An 11,593-nucleotide genomic window follows, 5' to 3' on the forward strand; every position below is an offset into this window, starting at 1 on the left:
AAAAAAATTCCCCTCCCATTGTCTGCTGACTCTGGTTTGGAGAGAGAAAGAAAAAATAAAAAAATCTGAAAAAATTTTCTTTCATTTTTCTCCTATTTTCTTTTTTTCTTTTCCTCCCATTTTCTTCAAGTTTCAAACCGAGCATAACTACTATACATAGAGATCAAAGAACCTAATTAGAACCAAATCGCAAAACTGGTTCGATTTTGGTTTGGTTCCGGTTCCGCCCTATTAGCATTTAAACGCTTTGTCCTAAAAAGGAGCAATGCTATGGTGACCATCTCTGGTGACCACATTTTGGGCACCATATAATTTGTCATCGACCCATCACTGTATTGGCAGAGTACATGACTAGCGTGCCATCGACCCATCACTGTATTGACAGAGTATATGACAAGTGAGTTTTGTTCTATGAATATAGTGGTGATACATGGTACCTAAAATATCCTGAGATGGTCACTTAAGCATTAGTGTTAAGGTTCACAACCTTGTATGGCCCAAAAAAGTCCTTACTGATCAATATCTGTGGAACTTGCCTGTGATACGAGCTTTGCTCTACATCACATTAATTTAGATAACTTGCCTGTGATACGAGCTTTGCTCTACATCACATTAATTTAGATAACCAAAAGGTACAAAAATGCTTATAAAAGTAAATCCAAAGAGCCAAAAATAAAAGACCAAAAATAAAGGCCAATGGAAAGAAGCAAAACCATATATCTAACCACCACTCATGGAAAAATCAAAATATTTTCATGATACAGTAGCTTCAAACCAAAAGTTGCCTAAAAATCCATAAAACCTCACATTGACATCATTGGTAGCAACTAGCAAGTGATTGTAACATCTTTGCACACATACAACAAAACCCCATAAACAACAGTGTATATGTGCTGCAAATTCTCGTTAAAAAGGTACATCCACTACGATACATCTACCTGCAAATTTGCAGATGTGAAAGCTCAAACTGTTTATGGGGAGAATCCCAACAGTGCATAACAGAGCAGATGGCCATTTGTATCCGCACTCTAATAATCCCCTTCCTTTTAAAAGGTAGGTATTAATGGACTCGATTATATGTGACACCCATAAGAAACTGCAAATACTAATGGGTACCTAAACATATGATCCAGTTTTCCATTGTCATCCTGGTACTATCATCCTAACTGGGCTTCCGTTTTTGCAGCAAGAGAAAATGGAAGATGAGAATTCCTTCTCTTGGTTTGGTAATTCAATCAATTGGTGTCAAGTTCCACACCTGTGGATATCAACATGAAAATTCGATCAAGCTTCAAAAGTACTGCACAACAATCTAGACATCAAATACTGACCTCAAACCTTAAACCATACCTCCCACAGGACAATGTGATATGTCGGCTAGATCTGCAAACATCATGCCAGGAAAACAAACCTCTAATCTGTTTGGAGCACACAAAAATTGAGATTGTACACTTCTGGAAAATGAATCCTTCCAAATAATTGCTCCCTGGGAAAATGCAACTCTTGATACTAGTGAAACCTAAAACTCAGATCTTAGATAGACATTTGATCAAGCTATGCCATCTGTCTTCCATCCCAATCACAATTTACGACAAATAGTCATGCCATCGCCAATGGGTACCTAAAATTGTAAGCTTATGAATTGAGTAACTTAAAGGATGTTACACTGAAAAAAGGGAGAAAATACTCATCCACCTACCATGCTGATGCTTACACGTTTGTCCTCCATCACGCTTCTGTTGAAATTTCTAATACTGAGTGTCTTTGAGTCCATTACCTACTCAAAAGTAACCAGTTAGAGTCGCACAACATGATCAATATCTATACAGAAAGGTTCATAGAGCACATTCATTTAAATAACTCACCAATGGATTGGCAACTTTTCCATGCCACAGGACATTGTCCATCACAATAAGACCCCCAACTCTGACCTGCGTCAGGACACTGACAACAATCAGTACATCAGAAGGTACCAAAATGTCGGTAGCATTATTGTTGATCGAATCATCGAGCTGTAGATTGCGGCCTAACCAGCTGTAGCAGCAATTCAAAGTATTCTTGATACATTCTCTTCTCAGCATCAACAAATGCAAAGTCATAACTGCATAAAAGATGTGAAACCGTGAAATGGTACCCCGATTATAGACCTGGCAAATAACAGTAATTTCAGGTGTATTACGTACAACATGAAGAATGCACATGCTTGCAAGTCCATGACATGCAACAAGATGAAGAGTTCCTACACAATACAATAGAACGGTAGAAACTATGTAGGAAAGGGGGCACTTTAGTCATTTTGGCAAACTCCTCCATTGGTGGTGCAGGTAGGAGCAACCTAGTCCCTAGCTTCACCCTTAGTGTAGTCGCCCTCCACCCCATAAGCAGCATTGGTATTACTGCAGGATTCTACCGTTTATCAAGATTGGTTGGGGCTCACTCAACTTGGTCTCTGCACAACTGCCAACCACTCCTTTCCAACCTTACCTGGACTGATGGAGGTGCAATTTTCAGAGAGAGATTTTTAGGTTATTATTTCGAAATTAGTAGTTTATTAGGAATTGCAATTTGAGACAAGATTGCCTAGATTGCAATTTCCAAAGTTGTATAAATGTTTCATAAGAATTTAGTGCATTTCTATCATCATCATCATCAAAAAAGAAATGAAATCATGTAGCTGCCAGTATGGGAGTCAAACATCGATGACGAGTAGGCATATATGAAGGGAAACCACAGCAAAGTTTCAGGGACTGTAACTACATATAGTTGGGCTGTATGCTATGTACCTGCAAGTTTCCCCCAATTGAATCATAGATCTTAAAACATCAGCTGCTAGACCATGTTTCACATCTACCTAATGCCAATTATTCATCTCAGTAGTTAGAAAATATCAACAAGAAAGAGTCGAACAAAAATTTAAACATACAAATGTAAGCCGACATAGATTAGAACACAAACTGTCAATGAAGAATATGATGACAGAAATGAGCGATGGTCATAATGTGTGAAACAAGCATGTTCAACAATACCTCCAGACTCACCTTGTGTGCTACAATGTCAAGGATGGCTTAGCATGTTTACTAGAGAAATTTTGAGGATCTATTAACCAATAACGAAACAAGTATTAGCAAAGAAAAAAAGACTCACCTTGTGCGAAACACCAGCTCGGTCATAATAACGTTTCGCAACCTCCAGACATACTGCATCTCTTTCACAAGCAACTAAACGGCCTGATTCAGGTAGGACTAAAGCAATGGCCAATGATGAGTAGCCCTGGAAATAAAAACCATTGCACTAATAAAGATGAGCTGCAAAAGATTTCGAGAAAATGACCTGTCTTCTTTGCCGAAAAATTTTGTATGCTGAGAGAGAGAGAGAGAGAGAGGGAATGCTAAGCTTACATCTGACATGAATGCCTAGCAGCTTCTAGAAGAAGACGGCAAAAGATTAATGACTTTGCTGTTTTGGTCTCACTAAGTGAAGATGACTAAAATGACCTTAATTTGTAAGTAATAAATCAGAGCATTGAGCCTTTGTGTTGCCCAAATATACGTATTGCATATTAATCATCAACTACTAGAAAAACTACAAGCAAACAAGTACCCAAGCTTTTAAAGTTCATTTCAATTGGAATTGATAAAACATTCTACCAAATATTATCCTCATTCCCAAAATCAGAGATTCATGAAAATGGAAACTACATAGTCCTGGTATCAATCATGTAATTCATCACGAGCAGTCTGTTTATGATGTCGATTATGAGCAGTGTTTCTACTGATAACAACAATCCAAGAACTGCCTGCCGAATTGTTATCACCATGAGCAGCTAAGGTGGTTTAGAATTCGGCAATTCAGACAAAAGAACACAGCCATAAACACAAAATGGTTGGGGGTGTTTTAGAGAATGAACGTCCCTTCTAATAGTTAGTGATGCCAAACAATTGTAGCCTCCAAGACCAAGTACCTAACAAAAGCCCCATAAATAGAAAAACCATTGACCAAACTTCTAACTCGCAGGAGTGGAGTTCCTCTAAAGAGGGGAGAACTGATAGGGAACAAGACAGGATATTCGTATTTGATACTAGAGGACATTTATCTGTGTAATTACAATTTATAAGGATATTTAGTATATTAAGTTGTTACTCCAGGAATGACAATTAGAGAGTATTGCTTGGATATTTATCTTTATATAGTTATCATTTGAAAGATAATACTTAAGAAACTCTATGGATATTGTTTCATTTGTTTGAATTACTTTAGGATATGGAATGAGTTTCTTTTAGCACTGGTGTGGATACCTCTACTTCTCTCTAGATGTGGATTTCTGGGGTTCCTTAGGTGTGCATTCTGAATGTCTGATCTATCTTCCTCTAATCGTCCAGCATCACTTGTCCTTTCATTACCTTCTGTCGCATTTTTATGACACCCTAGTTTTTCACATTTAAAGAAAAAAAATGTACGCTTAACATCATTCACATGTTCCAAATCCAACAAGGAGGCTCTATAGTGTTTCTTATTTTCATTAACTTCATCCAACCTATTCTTGCTATGAAATGGTTGAACATTGCTAGACTGCAAGGTCTTTTTTTGAAATTTTACCTCATCTGATTTTGGGTTATTTTGCAAAAATATCCTCTCTACATGAACACCATAGTTTTTTGTGTTTAGTTTTCCATGATAACCGATAAGGGGACCAAGCAAAACATAATACTATGACCCACGCACGCGGGGCTGGATAAAGCAAATAACTGAGATAATTAGATTTCAAAATGCACAAATACTCACAGTATAAACACCAACTTCGATGCACTTTTCTGCCCCAAGAATCTGGACAAGCATTGCAAGTAATTGTGCTTGATCAGGGGATACCTGCCAAACAAAGAAGAAATTTCAGATTCCATTTATGATGAAAAAAGGAAGTAGTCCAACCACCAGTTCTGTGCCTTGAGTATACCAACGAATCCTTATTTTCAGCCAGGGGCGTACAAAGATGGGGACAGGTTAGTAAGGCTCGGATACCAAGTTGGTCAGGGAAGTACACAAAACACTATCCTAGAAATTTTATCCAGAACCAAATGCACCTTGGATTTATGCGAGGGTTTTGGGTGAGAACTCCTGAAGACTGCTAAGAGATACGTCCCTATCCTTGTTGGGATAGATCATTAGTCCAAGAGTAGCATTTCATACCTTGCTCAAAGACTTCCGATGCTACACATGCTGCTAGTTGTTTTTCAAAGATGTGAGAATACCATTGGCAGCCCAAGGATTTTTGTTGAGTGTAGTCATTGAATAACTTACGTTCAACTAAAACTATTAACAAATCTTCAATAATGTGTTCATATTGACATTTTGACGAAAAAAAGGGTAAAATCATATAACTTACCAATTGTACTCAACAATCTTTTCAAGATTTTGACAAATTATGAATTGAAAGTTCTATAGTTTAGATATATGAAAAGGAAAAATAGCTAACTAATTTCCATATATCAATTTGAATGACGAAATATGAATAAAAACTGAACTCAGTAAATAAATTATATGGAAATTCGCCACATATACAAAATGAGAGGATGGGGCATCTGTGGAGTGGACCAGTGGAATTATATTTTCTTATTCAATTTTATAAGATGTGGGTTTTGCTCTATGGGTGTTCAAAGTAGTTTTAAGGTCCTTTTGGATAGGGTGTTCAATTAAGCTAGCTAGCTGTGTACACACACACACACAGAGATCAGCTATCTGTAGTGTTTATTTTTGCAGGAGTTCAATTTGACTACCCTATACAATAATACAATAACTAGAGCCACCAGTGGTTTATAATATACATGTCAACTCCAAGGGCCGTTTTTGGGGACTTCGTGGCAAAAGCTTGGGACTGATGTGGAAGATTCCAAGTACATCCCATCCACAAATTGACGGGCAGACTGAAGTAGTCAACCAGAGAACTTGCGCAAATCTCTCGCCAATGATGGTATCACAGTGCTGAGCCGCTGAACACTACTGCTGGCTTCTCTTTTATCCAAACTCTGGAAAATACTTAAAGTTGGCTTTATGGGCCGAGCCAATGTGGCAGCAGTAGCAGAGGTGGCAACGACAGCTTTGTGGGCCACTATCGCTGCTAAAATCATGGTTTGCCTAAGGAACCACCTCAGGCTCCAGCCAGAGATCTTGTGCAGAGTTGGAAAGCTTCCCATGATTTTGTTTCATTGGAGGACGGTGAGGGTGGTGTTGTCATGAAAAATGGTGTTGGTGGTGGGGGATGGTTGTGGTTATCCACAGTAGTGACTTAAGAATGAGATGATGGCTGGTACAGATCGGTCAGCAATTTTGGAGAAAAAAATCCAACAAATCAAAGTTAGCCTTGAAAGACTAGGAAGAAATAAAACAAAAGAACCACACAATCAAAAAAAAAAAAAAAGGAACCCTATTCTCAAACTTAAGACGAAATGATCACCTACATATCAAAGTCTCCCAAACGTATTACATATATACAGGCTAGAAACCCGGTGTAGTGGACCGAACGAACAAGGTCCAGTCAGCTCGGGTGGCCCAATTGCTAGATAGGCTAAACTTGGCCCAAGTATACAGACCAGACCGAATTGCAAGTCGGATACGAACTGTCTGGTCCAAACTGCACAACTCGGAGATCACACCTTATCGGGTCCGATCGGTATGACCAACATTACTAACAAATGCCAGCTTATTCATGTAACCGACTGGCTCCACAAGTCATGCCATGACGTCAGCCAAAGCAGTGCATATTTAGATAATAATCAACTCACGTGAGCTATAACCGCCCAGCTCAATACGTCAATTGTGACGTCAGCCGAAGCAGTTACCAAGCGTGCCGAGCATGGAGGGCAAGTTTGAAGGTTCTATATAAGGAGGAGGGATAAACCCTAAGGAGGTACATCACTCACTCTAACCCTAGAGTTTCCTACCTTTCTCCTCCCACCTGATACTTAACCATCGGAGTGCCTTACCAGTCAACTCCAGCCGGTTAGGCACCAAGTAACGGTGCGTGTTCATTGTGCAGAACGTAACCTGTGGGGAGGAGCCCTAGCCCATATCCAAATCAGAGCACCTCCTGACCTAACGTCGTTAAACAGCACACCACACCCGGATTAAAGTTACTAAAAATAGAACAGTACAGTATTTAACTTCGCCCATGACACACTTTGAGTAACTTGCACGCAGACAGTACAAAGTTTGGAGAAGGGAGAAGGATTCTGCCTTGGGTAGGCTAACTGCAGCACGTAAACGACACGATTCCTATGATCTTTGTGCAATGCTGGGGCATGGGTTAGACGATTCTAAGTGCATGCCTCACGCATTTCGATCAATGGACCCGGGGCATCGAACCAGACCTCAGGCGAGGACCAAGGTGGAAAGTAAATGAGGGTCTGCATTTTTCTGGAAGAGCACAGGTAATGAAGTTGGTCTAGGATTGGATGTTATATTTTTTCTTTCCAGACATAGTTTTACTGATTCCATGGTTTTACTTGTTATTTGTTAAATGTTAATGTTCTTATATGCAGTGTTGCTATGTATAGCAGGTTTCCAAAAACTAATTGGGTACAAGAGAAAGCAAACAGCACAAGAATACCATCAACACCATACTGGTTTGATAAGGGGGGAAAAACCGCAAATAGTACAAGAAAGATGATGCAATGGAATCGGGAATACCTGCATCTGACTACCTCGCATGGTGGCAGTCTCCTCTCTGAGCTCCCGTAGAATCTGAAAAAACGTATAAGAGTCACCACCAGGCTTCCTTGGCGTGTTTGGACAAAATTATGTTACCTTTTCCTTGGCGTGTTTGGACAAAACGTAAAGTGCCAAAATCAATTACATTTTCCTTTTTAACTTTTTCAAACAGGACTAACATTTCGGGACATCTAAAATGGAATAAATGACAAACAAAATGGGATGGAGAAGTATCCGTTTTACCCATACTCTTTTTCAACTTTGTCCATGTATGTATACTTTACTCATAATTCTGACAAAAACTACTGAACAAAATGCCACTAAATATCAATAACACCAAAAAAAATCAATTTTTCGTCCAAACAAACACCAATTATGACGCAGTATCTCGAATCTAGAATCTATCGACCATAGGGAAAAGCAATAAGAATAGTTCACCTCCGGCTCTCTGACGTTGGTCAATAAATAATCGTACAGCCGCGGTGTAACGCTAATGACTTGTTTACTTCCGTAGTTGTCGTCACTGGCCACCGCAACCGACGCTTCAACCCCGCAGCAGAAGCTGCAGCTTCCAGGGAGACGATTCGAATTGCGTGCCCTAACTTGACGACCTCCTCTGGCGGGGGCAACTGGGGACGAGATATGGAGGAGTCTCCCTGAGGTTCTTCCGAGGAGGGCAGTTGAGTATTTGCCGCTGGGAAGGAGATTACGGCGAGACAAGTGAGGGCTGAGGATCAGCAGAGGGCTCCAACGGGGAAGAAGAGCCGAAGTAACCATGTGGAGAAACTGGAAAAACCACTGGGCATCTGGTGTTGCCCATGAATTAAAGTAAGGGAGAAATTATTCAATACTGCCTCGGATAGAACTAAAATAAGATTAAATTCCTTCCGCCGCAGAAATTATGAGTTTTTTAGCACTGTGATCTGAACCACGCCTTCTGTCGCAAATTGAATAACAATTTTGATATTTGTGTCAATTTTAATATTTTATATCTTTTAATGTGAATCTTAAAAAATATACAATATGAATTTTATTTGATAGTTTTTGATTAATTCTATCATACAAAATTTTCAAACTTATGAAAAACATTATACTCCAATATTGAAAGATATAAGTAATGAAAAATAACATAAATTTCAAAAATTATCATTCAATTTGGTACTGAGGGAGTATTCATCTTATAGGGCCCACAGGTTAGTTTCCTCGTTTAAAAAATAAACTTCATTGAACATCAATATGTGTATCAAAATTTAAATTTTGGTTTATAAAACGGATGGTCATATACAGTTTTAACTTGACATGATCAAATCGTCTATTTTATAAAATAAAATTCAACTTTTGATTAATATATCAATTTTTAATCAAGTTGATTTTTTGCACGAATACACTACATTATGGGCCCTCAAGATGAATAGTTCGAATTGTAACAATAAGCGCATGATGGGATCCACAATGACACGGCGGTGAAAAACCGGCAAAAAGAATTAAATCTCATCTCAAATAATCCCAAGTAACTGGAACTTGTGGAGGTGGGAAAAGAAGTGAAAACTACTTATTTCTTCTTCTTTTTCCCCTTTCTCTTATTTCTTCTATTTTCTCTCCAACTTTCCCTCTATTTTCTTTCTTAATTGTTTTTCCTTCCTTTCTCTTTATTTCCACAAGTTCCAAACAGGTAAAATTGAATATGATTCTGAACCACACATTGACGTGGAATTCACTTCTAAATGTGTAGGACTTATATCAATGTGTGATTCAGATTAGTGCTCAATCTCAGCCCAGAGTTGTTGAATATCTTCTCGGAAGGAAGGGGTGTAATGGGCTTTTGGGATAAAATTAATGGGCCGTATAATTAATGGTGTTTAGTGGTTAATTATCACTTGAATTATAAACTTTTAATTTACATTATTATAATTAAAATGTGTAAAAGTGCTTAGATTTTACAAATGGGTGGAGCATAAATTTATATTGAGAATCCAAAAAGATTATTCGTGTGCATGATTGTTGAATTGTGTATCATTCAACTCTTTTTTTTATATTCCATAACATAATATAGTTTGACAAGATAAATTCTATAATTAACTCTGCACACCCAAAACATGAAGAAATAAAATTGTAATTAATTCAATATAGAAGCGACCAAAGATCAATTAAATAACCAAAGTAACCACAAGAGATTGTTCAGAGCTCCCGAAGAACCCCCACGTAATGCTCCATTGAAGAGACGGTGCTTTAAAAGCAATTAATATGGAGTAATTAGTAACCTCTAGTACAAGATGTAGAAAGAAAGGATGTGATTCCCTCTTCTTTTTCCCCACAGTTTAATAATATATATTTTTCACGCACCTCCGAGCTTCAGTATATTTGGACAACTATTTTTCTATTATTGTGTTAACCTTATTGAAACTGGATATTAAATTTATATAATACGTTCATCAATTCTTTTGCAACATTGAGTTTCAGAAATCATGGTTGGGATCCCTTCGAGAAAGACACCAGGTACTCATACATTTTCATTCTCAAGTCTTTATTTTCTCGTGTTTTTCGATTCTGATGCGCAACAATTCCTATTATTGTGTGATCTTATGACTTAAAGCATAACATTAAAGCATAACATTTTTTTATTTGGATAATGTTCGGAATATGTGACCGCGTCGTTCCGTGTCAAAAATAAATTTATAAAAACCAAGAATTAACTTCTACTCCGTAGAATAGTGGTTAAGACCGAGTATCGTTCCAACGGGGACTGAATGGCTAAGTTACGACAAATTTGATTGATTTTTAGATTAATTCGGAAAAGTAAAGATTGATTGGTTGATTTGTTTTAAAGAGCTAATTAAACTAAAGAACAATTTAATTAAAAGATTTAGAAACGATGGAGGAAAATATCTAGGGTTTCGAATCCACCCCGACCGCGTAACAACAATATGCATAGGTTAAGTTTATTTATTCGAATCAAATGGGATTATCGTTAGGACTTGCAAATCCTAACAATAATCGTCAAGAAAATAATTGGGTTATTAAAAGGCATAGACTATCCCATAGCACGGACCGTCTCTCAGTAGCACGGTTCGGCTACCTAACGGCACGATCCGTCTTACGAGCATAATCTATCTCAGAACTCCAACCACAATCAATGAAAACCATTGCAAAACTAGGTATTTGAAATCTAGAATACAAATACTCAATCGATAGAACGAATTAAAATCAATTCATTCAATTGAAACGAAAAGGATTCTGAGTTTTACAATCCATCCGAAAAACAAACCAAAACCCATGCATAAAAAGAGGTTACTTGGCGCGAAGTTTCATCTTCTCCCTAGACAAAGGTTTAGCTGGCCATGGGAACGTGTACAGCTTTTTCTTCTACCATGGAATCCGTCGTACGTGAAATCGTCTCCTGTTCCGTCCTGGTTTGGGGTCGTACCAAGGAATTAATTCCGCCTGACGTCGTCCTGGAATTCTTCCGCCTGATCAGTAGCATCATATTTTATAGTTTATATTGTAGGGTTTTAACTTTTAAGTCCTAAATTACATTAAGCTCCTTTGGACTTTGGATAATAATAGATTAATTATGCAACTTTTAGACAATCTGCACTATGACCCCAAGCTTCTTTTAATCTTCTTATTACTCAATCCAATTTGCACATTTTCGCACCCATCAATCTTTGAGGCCTGCAAACACCATAAAATACTAAAACGAATCAAGTAACAGGGTAAACGGATAAACAATGCGTAAATTAAAAGGAGTAAATGGGTGCTTTTCAGCACTTATCAATATGCTAATACGAGAATCGCACTTAAGCCAACCAAATAACAAGATAAATAAGCTAAACAAATGGTGAACATATTTAAACACCTGCTAAACTCCAATTACACTTTAGTGGTCTTGAGT

The 11,593-nt window shown here is 37.9% G+C and overlaps 1 protein-coding gene across 6 annotated transcripts; it reads right to left on the reverse strand.

Annotated features, from left to right (window-relative positions):
* Window positions 1-783: 783 nt before the first annotated feature.
* Window positions 784-8,532, reverse strand: LOC131303343 (uncharacterized). 6 transcript variants are annotated; one of them, XM_058330161.1, is made up of 10 exons: window positions 8,140-8,531; window positions 7,681-7,734; window positions 4,783-4,866; window positions 3,145-3,270; window positions 2,784-2,851; window positions 2,032-2,101; window positions 1,866-1,931; window positions 1,700-1,777; window positions 1,351-1,418; window positions 1,213-1,258 (listed from the first exon to the last, which is right to left on the reverse strand). In XM_058330161.1, exons 1-10 carry the CDS (start codon window positions 8,476-8,478, stop codon window positions 1,246-1,248), a joined length of 966 nt encoding a protein of 321 aa, XP_058186144.1. In that variant the 5' UTR covers window positions 8,479-8,531; the 3' UTR covers window positions 1,213-1,245. The 6 variants fall into 6 exon arrangements, 5 of the variants coding, with proteins under 5 accessions (XP_058186145.1, XP_058186144.1, XP_058186143.1 ...); XM_058330160.1 differs by having other exon boundaries at window positions 1,351-1,486; XR_009191982.1 differs by having other exon boundaries at window positions 1,233-1,258; window positions 1,866-1,944; window positions 8,140-8,532.
* Between the last annotated feature and the right edge of the window lie 3,061 nt (window positions 8,533-11,593).

This window comes from Rhododendron vialii, chromosome 10a (assembly GCF_030253575.1).
Source record: "Rhododendron vialii isolate Sample 1 chromosome 10a, ASM3025357v1".
NCBI lineage: Eukaryota > Viridiplantae > Streptophyta > Magnoliopsida > Ericales > Ericaceae > Rhododendron > Rhododendron vialii.

Coding starts and splice junctions, on each gene's coding strand:
- LOC131303343 (XM_058330160.1), bottom strand. CDS start 8,478: ATGGTTACTTCGGCTCTTCTTCCCCGTTGGAGCCCTCTGCTGATCCTC. Junction 3,271..4,782: donor TCGAAGTTGGTGTTTATACT/GTGAGTATTTGT, acceptor TTTTATTTCCAG/GGCTACTCATCATTGGCCAT. Junction 2,102..2,783: donor CAATTGGGGGAAACTTGCAG/GTACATAGCATA, acceptor TCTTTTATGCAG/TTATGACTTTGCATTTGTTG.